The sequence below is a fragment of the Canis lupus genome, chromosome 2 (genome assembly GCF_011100685.1).
Source record: "Canis lupus familiaris isolate Mischka breed German Shepherd chromosome 2, alternate assembly UU_Cfam_GSD_1.0, whole genome shotgun sequence".
Taxonomy (NCBI): domain Eukaryota; kingdom Metazoa; phylum Chordata; class Mammalia; order Carnivora; family Canidae; genus Canis; species Canis lupus.
Genome location: NC_049223.1, coordinates 42,201,761 through 42,220,649, shown reverse-complemented (window position 1 = coordinate 42,220,649; position 18,889 = coordinate 42,201,761). Strand labels below are relative to the sequence as shown.

Below are 18,889 nucleotides of genomic sequence, written 5' to 3'. Positions count from 1 at the left end.
CAGTACAACTTGTTTTTAGTCACTCTGCACTGAGCAAAATGACAAGGAAGAATTCACCACAAAAGAATCAGAAATACTCCTCTCTCCCACAGAGTTACAGAATTTGGATTACAATTCAATATCAGAAAGCCAATTCAGAAGCACAATTATAAAGCTACTGGTGGCTCTAGAAAAAAGCATAAAGGATTCAAGAGACTTCATGACTGCAGAATTTAGATCTAATCAGGCCGAAATTAAAAATCAGTTAAATGAGATGCAATCCAAACTGGAGGTCCTAAAGACAAGGGTTAACGAGGTAGAAGAACAAGTGAGTGACATAGAAGACAAGTTGATGGCAAAGAGGGAAACTGAGGAAAAAAGAGACAAACAATTAAAAGACCATGAAGATAGATTAAAGGAAATAAAGGACAGCCTGAGGAAGAAAAACCTATGTTTAATTGGGGTTCCCGAGGGCACCAAAAGGGCCAGAGGGCCAGAATATGTATTTGAACAAATCATAGCTGAGAACTTCCCTAACTTGGGAAGGAAAACAGGCATTCGGATCCAGGAGATAGAAAGATTCCCCCCTCAAAAAAAAAAAAAAAAAATCAAGGAAAACCGTTCAACACCCCGACATTTAATAGTGAAACTTGCAAATTCCAAAGATAAAGAGAAGATCCTTAAAACAGCAAGAGACAAGAGATCCCTAACCTTTATGGGGAGAAGTATTAGGTTAACAGCAGACCTCTCCAGAGACCTGGCAGGCCAGAAAGGGTTGGCAGGATATACTCAGGGTCCTAAATGAGAAGAACCTGCAGCCAATAATACTTTATCCAGCAAGGCTCTCATTCAGAATAGAAGGAGAGATAAAGAGCTTCCAAGATAGGCAGAAACTGAAAAAAAATATGTGACCACCAAACCAGCTCTGCAAGAAATATTAAGGGAGAACTCCGTAAAAGAAAGAGGAAGTCCAAAGAAACAATCCACAAAAACAGGGACTGAATAGGTATTATGATGACACTAAATTCATATCTTTTAATAGTAACTCTGAACGTGAATGGGCTTAATGATCCCATCAAAAGGTACAGGGTTTTAGACTGGACAAAAAAGCAAGACCCATCTATTTGCTGTCTACAAGAGACTCATTTTATTTTTTTTTATTTTTTTTTATTTATGATAGTCACAGAGAGAGAGAGAGAGAGGCAGATCTACAAGAGACTCATTTTATTTTTTTTTATTTTTTTTTATTTATGATAGTCACAGAGAGAGAGAGAGAGAGGCAGAGACATAGGCAGATGGAGAAGCAGGCTCCATGCACCAGGAGCCCAACGTGGGATTCAATCCCGGATCTCCAGGATCGCGCCCTGGGCCAAAGGCAGGCACTAAACTGCTGCGCCACCCAGGGATCCCAAGGGACTCATTTTAGACATAAGGACACCTACAGCCTGAAAATAAAAGGCTGGAGAACCATTTACCATTCAAATGGTCCTCAAAAGAAAGCAGGGGTAGCCATCCTCATATCAGGTAAATTAAAGTTTATCCCAAAGACTGTAGTAAGAGATGAAGAGGGACACTATATCATACTTAAAGGATCTATCCAACAAGAGGACCTAACAATTGTGAATATTTATGCCCCGAATGTGGGAGCTGCCAAGTATATCAATCAGTTAATAACCAAAGTTAAGACATACTTAGATAATAATACACTTATACTTGGGAGACTTGAACACGGTGCTTTCTACAATTGATAGATCTTCTAAGCACAACATATCCAAAGAAACAAGAGCTTTAAATGATACACAGGACACGATGGATTTCACAGATATTTACAGAACTTTACATCCAAACGCAACTGAATGCACATTCTTCTCAAGTGCACATGGAACTTTCTCCAGAATAGACCACATACTGGGTCACAAATCAGGTCTTAACCGATACCAAAAGACTGGGATCGTCCCATGCATATTTTCAGACCATAATGCTTTGAAACCAGAACTAAACCACAAGAAGTTTGGGAGGATTTCAAACACATGGAGGTTAAAGACCATCCTGCTAAAAGATGAAAGGGTCAACCAGGAAATTAGAGAAGAATTAAAAATATTCATTGAAACTAATGAGAATGAAGATACAACTGTTCAAAATCTTTGGGATACAGCAAAAGCAGTCATGAGGGGGATATACATTGCAATACAAGCATCCATCCAAAAACTAGAAAGAATTCAAATACAAAAGCTAACCTTAAAAAAAAAAAAAAAAAAAAAAAGCTAACCTTGTACCTAAAGGAGCTGAAGAAGGAACAGCAAATAAAACCTTCACCTAGCAGAAGAAGAGAATTAATAAAGATTTGAGCAGAACTCAACGAAATAGAGACCAGAAGAACTGTGGAACAGATCAACAAAACCAGGAGTTGGTTCTTTAAAAGAATTAATAAGATAGATAAGCCATTATCCAGCCTTATTAAAAAGAAGAGAGAAAAGACTCAAATTAATAAAATCACAAATGAGAAAGGAAAGATCACCACCAATATCAAGGAAATACAAACGATTTTATAAACTTATTATGAACAGCTAAATGCCAATAAATTAGGCAATCTAGAAGAAATGGACGCATTTCTGGAAAACCACAAACTACCAAAATTGGAACAGGAAGAAATAGAAAAATAGAACAGGCTGATAACCCGAAAGGAAATTGAAGCAGTCATCAAAAACCTCCCAAGACACAAAAGTCCAGGCCAGATGGCTTCCCAGGGGAATTCTATCAAACGTTTAAAGAAGAAACCATACCTATTCTACTAAAGCTGTTCAGGAAGATAAAAAGAGATGGAATACTTCCAAACTCGTTCTATGAGACCAGCATCGCCCTAATTCCAAAACCAGACAAAGCCACCAAAAAGGAGAATTATAGACCAATATCCCTGATGAACATAGATGCAAAAATTCTCAACAAGATACTAGCCAATAGGATCCAACAGTACATTAAGATCATTCACCATGACCAAGTGGGATTTATCCCCAGGATGCAAGGCTGGTTCAACAAGCGTAAAGCCATCAATGTGATAGATCATATCAACAAGAGAAAAAACAAGAACCATATGATCCTCTCAATAGATGCAGAGAAAGCATTTGACAAAACACAGCATCCATTCCTGATCAAAACTCTTCAGAGTGTAGGGATAGAGGGAACATTCCTTAGCATCTTAAAAGCCATCTATGAAAAGCCCACAGCAAATAACGTTCTCAATGGGGAAACACTGGGAGCCTTTCCCCTACAGGAACATGACAGAAATGTCTACTCTCACCACTGCTATTCAACATAGTACTAGAAATCCTAGGCTCAGCAATTGAGCAGCAAAAATAAAAGGAATTCAAATTGGGAAAGAAGAAGTCAAACTCTCCCTCTTCCCAGATGACATGATACTCTACATACAAAACCCAAAAGACTCCACTCCAAGATTGCTAGAACTCATACAGCAAATCGGGGGTGTGGCAGGATACAAAATCAATGCCCAGAAATCAGTGGCATTTCTATACACTAACAATGAGACTGAAGAAAGAGAAATTAAAGAGTCAATCCCATTTACAATTGCACCCAAAAGCATGAGAGACCTAGGAATAAACCTAACCAAAGAGGTAAAGGATCTATACCCTAAAAACTACAGGACGCTTCTGAAAGAAATGGAGAAGACACAAAGAGATGGAAAAATATTCCATGCTCATGGATTGGAAGAATTAATATTGTGAAAATGTCAATGTTACCCAGGGCAATTTACACATTTAATGCAATCCCTATCAAAATACCATGGACTATCTTCAGAGAGTTGGAACAAATCATCTTAATATTTGTGTGGAATCAAAAAAGACCCCGAATATCCAGGGGAATATTAAAAAAGAAAACCACAGCTGGGGGCATCACAATGCCAGATTTCAGGTTATACAACAAAGCTGTGGTCATCAAGACAGTGTGGTACTGGCACAAAAACAGACACATAGATCAACGGAACAGAATAGAGAATCCAGAAGTGGACCCTCAACTTTATGGTCAACTAATATTCAACAAAGCAGGAAAGACTGTCCATTGGAAGAAAGACAGTCTCTTCAATAAATGGGCTGGGAAAATTGGACATCCACACGCAGAAGAATAAACTAGACCATTCTCTTACACCATACACACAGATAAACTCAAAATGGAATGAAGATCTAAATATGAGACAAGATTTTATGGTCAACTTTATGGTAAACTAATATTCAACAAAGCAGGAAAGACCATCTACTGGAAAAAAGACAGTCTCTTCAATAAATGGTGCTGGGAAAATTGGACATCCACATGCAGAAGAATGAAACTAGACCATTCTCTTACACCATACACACAGATAAACTCAAAATGGAATGAAGATCTAAATATGAGACAAGATTCCATCAAAATCCTAGAGGAGAACACAGGCAACACCCTTTTTGAACTTGGCCACAGTAACTTCTTGCAAGATACATCCATGAAGGCAAGAGAAATAAAAGCAAAAATGAATTATTGGGACTTAATCAAGATAAAAAGCGTTTGCACAGCAAAGGACACAGTCAACAAAACTAAAAGACAACCTACAGAATGGGAGAAGATATTTGCAAATGACCTATCAGATAAAGGGCTAGTATCCAAGATCTATAAAGAACTTATTAAACTCAACATCAAAGAAACAAACAATCCAATCATGAAATGGGCAAAAGACATGAACAGAAATATCACGGAGGAAGACATAGACATGGCCAACAAGCATATGAGAAAATGCTCCGCATCACTGGCCATCAGGGAAATACAAATCAAAACCACAATGACATACCACCTCACACCAGTGAGAATGGGGAAAATTAGCAAGACAGGAAACAACAAAGGTTGGAGAGGATGTGTAGAAAGGGGAACCCTCTTGCACTGTTGGTGGGAGTGTGAACTTCCTGCCACCTGTGTGCCAATCTGTGTGGAGATTCCTCAAAGAGTTAAAAATAGATCTGAAAATAAATAAAATAAAATAAATAAAATAAAATAAAATAAAATAAAATAAAATAAAATAAAATAAAATAAAATAAAATAAAAATAGATCTGCCCTACAACCCAGCAATTGCACTGCTAGGGATTTACCCCAAAGATACAGATGCAGTGCAACGCTGGAACCCCGTACCCCAATGTTTATAGCAGCAATGTCCACAATACCCAAACTGTGGAAGGAGCCTCAGCGTCCATCAAAAGATGAATGGATAAAGAAGATGTGGTATATGTATACAATGGGATATTAGCCATTAGAAACGACAAATACTCAACATTTACTTCAACGTGGATGGAACTGGAGGGTATTATGCTGAGTGAAATAAGTCAATTGGAGAAGGACAAACATTATATTGTGTCATTCATTTGGGGAATATAAAAATTAATGAAAGGGAATAAAGGGAAAGGAGAGAAAATGAGTGAAAATATCAGTGAGGGTGACAAAACATGAGACTCACCCAACTCTGGGAAATGAACAAGGGGTAGTGGAAAAGGGAGGTGGGCAGGGGGTTGGGGTGACTGGGTGACGGGCACTGAGGGGGGCAGTTGGAGGGATGAGCACTGGGTGTTATGCTGTATGTTGACAAATTGAACTCCAATAAAAAAATAAAATTAAATAAATAAATAAATAAATAAATATAAAAATAAAAATACTCAATCTGGGGACACCTGGGTGGCTCAGAGGTTGAACGTCTGCTATCAGCTCAGGGTATGATCCTGGGATCCTGGGATCCTGAGATCAAGTCCCACATCAGGCTCCCTACGGGAAGCCTGCTTCTCCCTCTATGTCTCTGCCTCTCTCTGTCTCTCATGAATAAATATATCTTAAAAAATATATATTGAAACTGTGTGTGCACCATGCTTCAAAAAAATTTTTTTTCTTTTTAAAAAAATAAGAAGAACCTGGCCTAGAGAGATATGTAGACAAAGGCAACTAAACTTGTAATAAACAGGTGATTTACATGTTCCAAAGTTTATTCTTTAAAAAAGATAAAAAGCATAAAACGAAAATTGAATTAGAACATGAGAAAAGAAAACTAGAGGCCAATCTTACTTAATTCAAAAGCACTAAAAAGGGGTTCCTGGGTGGCTCTGTCAGTTAAGCGTCTGACTCTTGATTTCAGCTGAGGTCATGATCTCAGGGTCGTGAGACTGGGTTCAGCACTGAGCATGAAGCCTTCTTGAGATTCTCCTTCTCCCTCTCCCTCTGTCCTGGATCACCCTACCCCTGGCCTGCACACTCCTTTTTTTTCCCCCCTAAAAGAGAGAGATCTGGCTCCTTTAAATAAAAGTACTAAATAAGATATCTCATTTCATTGAATACTGCAATAAAATAGCTATGCAGGGCTTATCCTAGGAACACAAAATTAGTTCATGTTTAAAGAATATTAGGAGATTTAAAGGAACAACAGAAATCTGGAATTCAAAAAAAGGGCATTTGTTAACATTCAACTGCCTTTTCTTTTTTTATATTGAGAGAAAGAGAGGAGGAATGGCACAGGGAGAGGAGAGAAAATCTCAAGCAGGCTTTCCCCACTGAGCACAAAGCTTGACATGAGGCTCGATTTCACAACCCTGAGATCATATCCTGAGCCAAGATCCAGTCAGACATTTAACCAACTGAACCATCCAGGCACCCCCTTCACTGCCATTTCTAAACAAAACAAGTATTTGAGCAGAAATAGAAAGAAAATTCCTTAGCACAATTTAAAAAATCAACTAAAATAAGCCTAAAGCAAACATTATATTTTAATTCTAAAAATTTTGGAGCATTCTCATTGAAGCGAAGAAAAGTCTAAATGCTTGTTATTTTTACTATTATTTAGTGAATGGTAGGTTTTATCCATTGCTTTAAGACAAAAAAAAGAACAAGGGGCACCTGGGTGGCTCAGTGGTTCAGCTTCTGCCTTCAGCTCAAGGCGTGATCCCAGAGTCCTGGGATCAATCCTGCATCATATTCCCCACAGAGCCTGCTTCTCCCTCTGCCTATGTCTCTGCCTCTCTTTCTCGGTGTCTCGCATGAATAAATAAATAAAATCTTTTTTTAAAAAAGACCAAAAAATGACAAAATTGTGTAAGAGATGAAATTTGCATCACATATCAATAGGGAAAGGACAGTATTTAACAGAGAGTGCGGGGAAAATTGGGTTATTTTATGTGGGAAGAAAATAGGTTATTTTACATCATATTCAAAAAATGGATTCAACTGTCTACTTAAAAATGGTTAAAGAGGGGGCAGCTGGGTGTCTCAGTCCGGTCTAGAAGCTGACTCTTGATTTCAGCTTAGGTCCTGATCTCAGGGTAGTGAGATAGAGCCCTGCATCGAGCTAGGAGAGTAGTCTGCTCCTGACTCTCTCTCTCTCTCTTCCTCTGCCACTCCTCCCTTCCCCCAACCCCTGCTCACATGCAAGCACATGCTCTCTAAAAATAAATAAATCTTTCCTTAAACAATGGTTAAGCAGGGAAAACAACTTCAACTTCTTAAAGACTATTTACAAAAACCTACAACTAACATCATACTTAATAGTGAGAAACACAAAGTGTTTCCACTAAAATCAAGTACAGGTCAAAGATGTGCCTTCTCATCACTTCATTATCATACTGCAAGTTCTAGCTAAAGAAATAAGGCAAGAAAATGAAAGGTTCACATATTGGGAAGAAAGAAATAAAACTGTCTTGTTTCACAAATAACTGATCACCTATGTAGAAAATCCAAAATAATGACAAAAAAACTCCTGGAACTAATAAGCAACTATAGCAAAAGTGCACGATACCAGATTAGTAGACAAAACCAATTGCTTTCCTGTGCACCAATAACAAACAAATTTACTTTGAAAATAAAAATATATTACCATTTATACTAGCACTCAAAAATGAAATAGGTGGGTATTAATCTAACAAAATGTACAGAAGATCTATTTGAGGACAACTATAAAACTGTCATGAAAATCAAAGGATTAAATAAATGGAAAGATATTTCACACTCATAGATAGGAAAACTCTTTATTGTCAAGATATCAATTCTTTTATCTCTAGATTCAAAGCTAACCCAATCAAAATCCTACCAAGTTATTTTGTGGATATTGACCAATTGATTCTAAAGTTTACATGGAGAGTTTACATTCTATACCTTGAATAGCCAACATAATATTGAAGGAAAAGAACAAAGTTGAATGGCTGGCACTACCCAATTTAAATACTTACTCTAAAGCCATTATGATCAAGACAGTATAGTATTGGCAAAAGAATAAACAAATCAATGAAACAGAATAGAGAACCAAGACCCATGTAAGTATGGTCAACTGATCTTTGACAAAGTAGCAAAGGCAATACAAAGAGCAAACACAGTCTTTTCAATGAATGGTGCTAAAACTAAACATCCACATGAGGGGGGAAGAAAGAACATAGAACCAACCTTACACCCTTCACAAAAATTAACTCAAAATGATCACAGATCGAAAGAAAAGAAAATGGATCACAGATCTAAATACACATGTAAAACTATAAAACCCCTGGAAGATAACGTAAGAGAAACTCTAAATGACCTGGGGTATGAAGATGACTTTTTAGATACAACACCAAGAACATAATCCATTAAAGAAATAACTGATAAGCTAAGCTTCACTGAAGCTAAAAACTCCCACTCACTAAAATCTTAAAAAGAGAGAGAGAGTGAGGAGGTTAGTGCCTGGGTGGCTTAGTTGGTTAAGTGTCAGACTTGATTTTTGGCTCAGCTCATTACCTCAAAGTTAGGGGATCCAGCCCAACCTCAGGCTCTGCTCTCAGCATGGAGTCAGCTTGTGCCTCTCCCTCTGCTCTTTCCCCTGCTCTTGCTTGCTCACTTGCTCCCTCTCTCTCTCAAGTAAATATAATCTTTAAAACAAAAAACAAAAACAACTTCTACTCTGCAAAAGACAATGTCAAAATAATGAGAAAACAAGCCACACACTAGGAGAAAATATTTTTGTAAGACACATCTGATAAAGGATTATTAGCTAAAACACAAAAGGAATTCTTAAAAACTCAACAATAAGAAAACAAACCTAATTAAAAACGGTCAAGACCTTAACATCGGAAAAATGCAAATTAAAACAATAAAGTACCACAATTTGCCTTTCTGAATGGCCAAAGTCTCTAACACTGACAATATCAAATACTAGCAAGGCCATTTAGCAACAGGAATTCCTATTTATTTCTGATGGGAATGTAAAATGGTATGAATATCTTGCAAAGCAGTTTGGTAGTTTCCAACAAAACTAAATATACTCCTACCACATCATCCAGCAAAGTATCCTCATTGGTATTTACCCAAATGGGGTGAAAACTTATATCCACACAAAAACCTGCACATGGGTGTGTTTCTAGTAGCTTTGTTTCTAATCACCAAAACTTGGAAGCAACCAAGATACTTACTGAGACAAATGAATTAACAACTGTTGTACATCCAGACAACAGCATATTATTCATTGCTTTGAGAAACAAACAACTGGGGGTCCCTGAGTGGCTCAGCAGTTTGGCACCTGCCTTCGGGCCAGGGCGTGATCCTGGACTGGAGTCCCAGGATGGAGTCCCACATCGGGCTCCCTGTGTGGAGCCTGCTTCTCCCTCTGCCTGTGTCTCTGCCCCTCTCTGTCTCCCATGAATAAATAAATAAAATCTTTTTTAAAAAAACTGAGCTATCAAGCCATGGAAAGACATGGAGGAAACTTAATGCATATTACTAAGTGAAAGAGCCCAATCTTAAAAGCCTATATATACTATATGATTCCAAATGTATGACATTCTGGAAAAGGTGAAACGATGCAGACAATAAAAAGATTATTGGTGGGATCCCTGGGTGGCGCAGTGGTTTGGCGCCTGCCTTTGGCCCAGGGCGCGATCCTGGAGACCCGGGATCGAATTCCACGTTGGGCTCCCGGTGCATGGAACCTGCTTCTCCCTCTGCCTGTGTCTCTGCCTCTCTCTCTCTCTCTCTCTCTCTCTCTCTCTCTCTCTGTGTGTGTGTGTGTGACTATCATAAATAAATAAAGAAAAAAAATTAAAAAAAAAAAAGATTATTGGTTACTAGGGGAAAGAGAAGGGGGAGAGATAGGCAGAGAACAGAGGATTTTTAAGGCAATGAAAATCCTCTTTCTGATACCATAATGATGGAAACATTCATCCAAACCCACAGACTATACAATACCAAGAGTGAGCCCTAACGGTAAACTACAGACTTTGGGTGATTATAATGTATTGCTGTAGGTTCCTCAATTCTAACAAATGTACCATTCTGGCTGGGGATGTTGATAATGTGGGAGGCCATGCAGATGTGGGATAAGTGCATATGGGAAATCTCTATGCTTTCTCCTCAATTTTGCTATGAGCCTAGAACTGCTTTTAAAAAATGAAGTCTTACTTAAAATTTTTTAATTTTAAAAAATGGTTAAAATGGTAAATTTTATGTTATGTTTATTTTACCATAAAAAACCTTCATTCATACTATATGCATTACATTCTGATTTGGCTAGCACTCAAATAAATATGGTTACCATGAATTAAAAAAAAAAACATTCGGATGATTAAAAGCTAAATGTGAAAGGTAAAACTCTAAGCATAACATAGGAGATTACTTCTGACATAGAGGTGAGGAAGAGCTTCTTAATTAAAACTGCAAAAGCAAATCAGAAAGCAAAAATATTTAAGCACTTCAAAAGAAAGTTTTTGATCAGTAAGGCAAATCATGGACAAAGATGACAGAAGAGCATAAAATCTAAAATACTGGAGTGCCTACCAATCAACAAGAGAAACAGAGCATGAATAATAGAAAAATGCTCTAAAAATATGAAAAGGCAACTTATAGAAGTGGAAACCTACAATAATAACAGCACATGAAGAGACAGGTAAGCTCTTAAAAATCAGATAAATGCTTTTAAAACATGAGATTTTACTTTAAAGCCAAAAGACTGGCTAAAATTAAAAGACTCAATAACATCCAATATAAATTGAGATATAAAAACCCTCATGTCCAACTGATGGGAATATAGACTGGTATAGTTATTCCAGAGAATAATTGTTAAACATTTAGTCAAACTAAGTACATATACACTCAACACTGTAACTCCTTTCCTGAGCCCATTACCCAAAAACACTCCAGCCTATGAAAGGGTATATACAGAAATGTTCTTCCTTGTGGTAGTGGAAGGTAATAGGAGGTCTTCTTAGTGTCCATCATGGTAGTATAAGGGTAAATAAAACTTCATGATACAGTGTATGAGATACCTTGCACTAGTAATAAATAACGATGTCAATTATCAATTAGAAACAGATCTTAAAGGTAGCAGTGGGTGGATGAGAATGAGATATTTATCTGTTACATTTTTCTAAGTTAAAAATATATGTGCACACAGAAAAAACTGGTACACAAAATATTTTTTTTAAAGATTTTATTTATTTATTCATGAGAGACACACACAGAGAGAGACACAGGCAGAGAGAGAAGCAGGCTCCTCACAGGGAGCCCAATGCAGGACTCAATCCGGGACTAGGATCACGCCCTGAGCTAAAGGCTGATGCTCAACCGCTGAGCCACCCAGGTGTCCCACAAAACATGTTTTAAAACACACACATAGGGACGCCTGGGTGGCTCAGCAGTTGAGCACCTGCCTTCAGCCCAGGGCATGATCTGGAGTCCCGGGATCGAGTCCCACATCGGGCTTCCTGGATGGAGCCTGCTTCTCCCTCTGCCTATGTCTCTGCCTCTTTCTCTGTGTCTCTCATGAATAAATAAATAAAATCTTAAAACACACACACACACACACACACACACACACACAAATAGTTCCTTTGGGAAAAAAACAGAATGAGAAGCCCCTGACACTGCCTCACATAAATAGCTGGTCTAGGAATAATTCAAATCATTCAAAAACGGGTAATGAAAAAAATCAGCAAAGGCAGTACAAGATCCATGCAATACAATGAAGGAGGAAGAAAGAACATAATAGAAAAATGACACAGAAACCAGTTCAAAAAACTTAAATCCTCTAGATATACACTGGCTGGATTCCTCTCTAGGGAAACAGCTCTGCCCAACAAGACGGCCTGGCCCGGGCCCAAATACTCCACAATAGAGCCAATCAGTCAACAAGCTGTGACTATGCACACAAAGTTGATTTCTCATCAGCATTTTTAATGTTTCACTCAAATACAAAAAGGCACCCAAGTATAACCACGCTTTTGAAGAAAGCCACCCATAAAAAAGACAGACTAGGCCGGGTTTGGGCTGGACAGCGCTCTTATTGCTCTGGTAAGAAAGGCTCCCCAAGCAGACACCCAGATTCAGGGCTTAAGGTGGGTCTTCAGGGCTCCAGCATGGCAGACACCCATCAAGGGCCCTCTCTGGACACAGAGAATAGGTGGAACAGAGTCTGGGGGCCATGCTAGACCCCAAGTGTAGGATCTGTACCCTGGAGAGAGCTGGTGGCTGCACTCCTGAACAAATCAAGTGTGGATCAGGCCAACTTGTCAGCAGGTGGGCCTAGCCTGGGCCAGGGGTGCCCAGAGGTGGCAGGCGTGGAAAAGGGAAAGGAGAGAAATTGGTCTGGTGCCTGTGATGGGTATTATAGCTCAGTCAATTTTATATCACAGTTACTGAACTCAGAACAAGTGTTTTAAAAGATTTAAGACTTTGGTTGAAATGTCTGGCAAAGGCCTAAATATAATTCAGACACTAAAGTGTTACAGTTTGTGTTAAGAAAGGAATGAAGACAGGTTGGAAGGAACAGAACAGGATATAAGAACCTAAGCAGAGTACGCATTATTGGAATATTTAATGTTTTGTTGTAATTGAGGTTTAGAGGGAATGGTCATTTATTATGTCTTTTTTAATAACAAACTTTCATATTGAGCATTTTTACTCATTACTAAATAATGAGGTTAATTTTGAAATAGCATTCTCAACCAAGAAAACATAATTCCTAGAATTAAATATTAAAAGATATTTAACATCTTTATGGAGAAATTATAAATAAACAGGAGACAATGAGGCCCATAGATGGAAAGACTAAGCACAATAAAGATACTTTTCTTCCAAAATATATAAATTTACTGCAGTTTTATGAAAATGTAAGATTTTTGTGACTTTAAACAGATGCTAAATTTCACTTGGAAAAATAAAGGTCAAAAATATGATTCTGAAAAAAGAATGAAAGGGGAATTGCCCTAGCAGATAATAAAACTTATTATAAGCCCAAAGAATTAGTACAGTATTATTTTGTGCAGAGACAGACACATGGAGCACTGGAAATCGAAGGAGAATCCAGAACAATGTCTCTCCAAAATTCATGTCCTTTCTGCAACTTCAAACTGCGACCTTAGTTAGAAGTAAGATTATTACAGATGTAATTGATTTCCAGTTACGGAATGCATAAATCACAGATATAAAAGGTAGAACAGAAGGAATATAGTCAATGGTACTGTAATAGCATTATATGGTGACAGATGGTAGCTGTATTTGTGAGCACAGTATAACGTATAAACTTGTGGAATCACTCTACTGCATACATGAAACTAATGAAACACTGTATGTCAACAGTATTTCAATAAAAAAGCAAAACATGTATATAATATGCCACTGCAATATAATTATGTATGTGGGAATATATGCAAAGATTAAAACATCAGACTCAACAACATACTACCAATGGGGGCTTAATTCAGGGCCCAAAGTTTCAAATCATTTTCTTTCTTTTTGTCTCTGCAACTTAAGTTGTTTTTTCTTTAAAATGCATATTTTGGTATTGGCTTAGATATATTCATTAGCCTGATAAGCATTTCTGCAATTTAGAAAGGCTATTTCTATGAAAAAAAATTTTTTTAATTTAAAAAGAGCTACAAAAGTACCTGTAAATTGTCTGCTTACCTTCCTCTGAACAACATATTCCATTACCTAATTACATTTTTAAAAAATATTTTGTTTATTCATGAGAGACACAGAGAGAGAGAGCCAGAGACACAGGCAGAGGGAGAAGCAGGCTCCATGCAGGTAGCCCGACATGGGACTCGATCCCGGGTCTCCAGGAGCACACCCTGGGCTGAAGGGGGCATTAAACCACTAAGCCACCAGGGCTGCCCCCTAATTTCATTTCCTTTGCCTAAACATTCAGAGATCACATGCTAAAAGAAGTCCTTGTTTTTGGTTGGTGGCTATTTCAATCTAGCTTCTTGAAGATTTCACCACAAAACAATGTTCTGCTTTGATATACTATAGATGTAAATTTTATTTCCTTTACAAAAACTAGCTTTCAACAATTCAAAGAACAAGGTTTCTCCTGATTACACAGTAATTTATCCAAATAGACACAGATTAGTTTTACCTATTCAACTTTTTTGTATATTTCAAGTACACATGAATGCATGTGATTCATAGGATGGAAGCAAAGTTAGTCTTCTGCTGGGGTTTTAGCAGGCAGCAGTTTAATCAAGTTTTCATAATCTGAATATTCTATGTTAAATCGCTGCATTTAAATGTTTATGAAAGATAAATGGATCTTGACAATAGCAAAAGCATCTCTTCTAAACTTAACTTCTATCAAGATAATTACTCTGAACTGAAGATGAACAGGGGAATTAAATTTGCTTTACCCCGATGAACTCTCTCTCATATTCTCCTTTACATTTTAGAAACTATCTTTCCACATTTTTTTCACTTTAGAACAGGCCTCAGTGACCAGGCAGCTACCTTGACTATAAAATGTTTTACCTCTTCCACTAACTTTTGAAGAAATAAACAATGAAACTATCTGGTGCCATTAGTCCCTCTCTCTTGTACTACAGCAAAACTTAAAAGTGATAGTTACACAAATTCAGAGACTCAGTAAATTCATAGTAACTGAAATGGCACAGGAAGTACCACACCGGTTGTCAGGAACTGAGGAGAAAAGGGACAGGGGAGTTACTGTTTAGCGAGAATGAAGTTTCAGTTTAGGAACATGAAAAAGTTCGAGAGGTGGGTGGTGGTGACGGCTGCATGGCAATGTGAATGTACTTATCAATGCCACTGAAATGTACACTTAAAAATGGTGAGGAGGAGGGCAGCCCAGGTAGCTCAGCGGTTTAGCACCACCTTCAGCCCAGGGTGTGATCCTGGAGACCCGGGATTGAGTCCCACATCGGCTCCTGCATGGAGCCTGCTTCTCCCTCTGCTTGTCTCTGTCTCTGCCTCTCTCTCTCTCTCTCTCATAAATCAAACAATCAATCAATCAACCTTTAAAAAAAAATGGTGAGGGGTGTCTGGGTGGCTCAGTCAGTTAACTATCTGCCTTTGGCTTAGGTCATGATCCCAGGATCCTGGGACAGAGCCCTCAAACTGCTTCTCCCTTTCATTCTGCCCCTCTCATGCTTGCTTGCTCTCTCTCACTCTCTTGCTTTAAGATAAATAAAATCTTTTTAAAAATAGTGAAAGTGGTAAACTTTATGTTACATGTATTTTACCACAATAACTGAAAAAGATACATCAGAAATAGCACTTCAGCCAGCTTTGGATTTCAACAAAAATCAAAGACTACCGCCATGAGTTTTTCCTAACCTAAGTCCTATCACTTGTGCCCTTCATCTGCATCTACTCTATGAAATATTTAGGCAACCTAGCTAGAAATAAGTGGTAGGGGAAAAAAACAGTGGCTCCCTTACCTTGACTTGTTTCTCTTATTCTTCTATGACCTTTCCTAAATTAATTTTCAGATCCCAAAGAAACTCATGATATCCTGATGTTAGAGCAGATTAGTTAGACCAGGACAATTATTATCCTAACATGTTACCACTACTGCAACTTGCTTCAACAATCTTATAGCCTATAAGAGATCCATTTTAGACCTAAAGACACGTACAGATTGAAAGTGAAGGGATGTAGAAACATTTACCACACAAATGAATGTCAAAACAAAGTCAGAGTAGCAATACTTATATAAGACAGACTAGACTTTTTTGTTCTTGTATTGTTTTTATCTTGCTTTGGCATCAGGGTAATACTGGCTTCATGGAATGATTCTGAATACACTCCCTCTATTTCATGATTTGTAAAATTTCGATAAAGAGTATCACTAACTTTTTTTTCAATGCTAGAATTCACCAAGGAAACCATGTGGTCTTGGGCTTTTCTGGGCTGGGAGATTTCTGATTCCTAACTTTAATTCTTCTTACTGGTCTAAGAAGATCTCCTATTTCTTGGATTCAAGTTTCATGATTCAATCGTGGTAACTTGTGTGGTTTTTAAGAGTTATCTGTTTTGTTTACCAACTTATCTGATTTGTTAGTATTTAACTGTTTATATAGTAATCGGTTATCACACTACATATTTCTGTGGTTATCTGTTATAGTTCTCATTTTGATTTTTGAGTAGTTTTCTTTGTTAACAGCATAGCTAAACATTGCCAATTTCTTTCCTTTTTTTAAAACTGATCATTACTTTCAACATTATATTATTGTTTACCCTGGTCTCTATTTTACTTATTTCTGATTTTCTTTGTTATTTCCTTCCTCTACTAAACTTCAGTTTCTTCTTTTTTCTAGTTCTTTGTAATGTAATGTTTATTTAAATTTTTTCTTTTTTAAAAGATTTTATTTATTTATTTATGAAAGAGAAAGCATGGGGATAGGGGACAAATCTCAAGCAGGCTTCATGATTTGCAGGGCCTGATCTCACAACCCTGAGATCATGACCTGAGCCCAAATCAAGAGCTGGACATATAACTAACTGAGTCACCCAGGTTCCCTGAACTTTTTCTCTAATGCAAGCATTTACAGCATAAATTTCACTCTCATATCTGCTTTTCCTTCACCCCATAGGTTTTGGAATATTTCATTGGTTTTTTTTTTAAGATTTTATTTATGTATTCATGAGAGACACAGAGAAGTAGAGACATAAGCAGAGGGAGAAGCAGGCTCCCTATGGGGAGCCTGATGCAGGACTCATTCCTAGCACCCCAGGATCACAACCTGAGCCAAAGCCAGATGCTTAACCACTGAGGCACCCAAGCATCCCTCTTTTTCTTTTGTTTTGAGACATATTTTGATTTGCCATTTGATTTCTTATTTGGTCCACTGCTTGTACAGTAGTGTTAATATTTACACTGTAAAAAACAAACAACAGTCTTACAATTCTATCTCCTACTCCCTTATGTCAGGAACCCTGACAATTCTCTAGCAGCCTGAAAGCCAAATATGCAACTTCCAGGTTGGGCAAAGGTTCTACGGGAAACCCACAAAATCAAATAATATAGCATTACACCTCTCTTCTTTCCTTTCCTCTATCTAGAAGTGGCCCTCATCCTAAGACATCCAAACAATAAATTCTCACAGAAATTTAACACTCTACAAGATGTCTACTAGTCTGCCCTTCATTCACTAGATGAAGCCCTTAACCTAAAAAGGGTTATAACTTTTTCCTTTAACACATACCCGATGATGAAGCTGTAGTCCTGTTAAAAGTGTCTCCATTTGCTCCAGAAGAATACCTATCCTGTAAGAGGGAAGAAAAGACTCATTTTCTACTTTGAAAATAAAAATGTGTCATCACAAATACCAGAAAATTTTAACAACCAGGCTTTGTTCCAAACAAAACAATAGCAGATTCAAAGATTTTCTGGATCATTCGTTCCTTTATTACTTTAAAACCTCTTCACTTTAACACTGAATGCATAGCATATTTATATATCACTTAAAACAGTGATCAGCAAACTGCAGCCATGAGCCAAACCTGGTGGGCCACCAGTTTTTGTAAATAACGTTTTACTGGAACAAAGCTACCCTCATTCATCTAGATATGTCTATGGCAGCTTTCCCACCACAACAGTCAAGTTGCAACAGAGAATAATTAAGCCCACAAAGTCTAAAATATTTACTATCTAGCCCTTTATGGAAAGAATCTGCAGACATTAGACTTAAAAGTTTACCCATCCATATACTTGAAAAGTATAATTAAGTACTATTTTTTATTGTATTTATTTATTTGACAGAGAGAACGAATGAGCAAGCACAAGCAAGGAACAGCAGAGGGAGGAGAAGCATGCTGCCAAGCAGGGAGCCCAATGTGGGGCATAGTTCTAGGACCCTGGGGATCATGACCTGAGCCGAAGGCACACATTTAACTGACTGAGCCACCCAGGCACCCAGTTATAATTAAGAACTATTATTACATAAATAAAATCTGACCAAAGTAACACATGAATAAATCAATGCCTACCAATATACAGTATATTTTCAAAAGTTCAGTATTTTACAATATACTCATCAATACTGTATAAAATAGAACACAAAAGGAGAGTAATAGATAACAGTTTCTGCATAAAAGTACTACAGGATTTTATTGTTATAACTTCAGTTATGCTCATATTAAGGGAAACAAATGTGTTCACAATTTGTAAAAAGGAACTCACTCTAAAATAAAGACTAACATCACTGATGCACTAAAAACAATATCCTATAAATGTACATTGCAAGTAGTACAAAGAAGTGGCTCATGTCAGCTACAGAATATTCATAATTATTTTTTTTAAGATTTTATTTATTTATTCATGAGAGAAAGAGAGAGGCAAAGATATAGGCAGAGGGAGAAGCAGACTCCATGCAAGGATCCTGAGTGGGACTCGATCCCAGAACTCCAGGATCATACCCTGAGCCCAAGACAGACATGCAACCGCTGAGCCACCCAGGCATCCCTATTCATAGTTAATTTTAATCAAAGTTGTCACAGCAACAGTTGAAGACTGTCACTGATGCTCTCAAACACTGACTGTCCCATTTTCCCTACCTTGGTCTCAAAAATATGCATTCGTTATTAATGCGTATGTATTACATTTGCAGTGGTATATCTGCATTTTTGATGGGCTCAGAAAATCCAACT

General features: G+C 37.6%; 1 protein-coding gene across 4 annotated transcripts in view; it reads right to left on the bottom strand.

The window, feature by feature from the left end:
* DDX4 (DEAD-box helicase 4) overlaps nucleotides 1-18,889 on the bottom strand; it is an 83,174-nt gene that overhangs the window by 55,339 nt on the left and 8,946 nt on the right. For all 4 annotated transcript variants that reach the window (XM_038530607.1, XM_038530606.1, XM_038530609.1 and 1 more), the window contains exon 3: nucleotides 17,446-17,506. In XM_038530607.1, coding sequence (XP_038386535.1) covers nucleotides 17,446-17,506 — 61 coding nt within the window. The remainder of the gene's footprint in view (nucleotides 1-17,445; nucleotides 17,507-18,889) is intronic.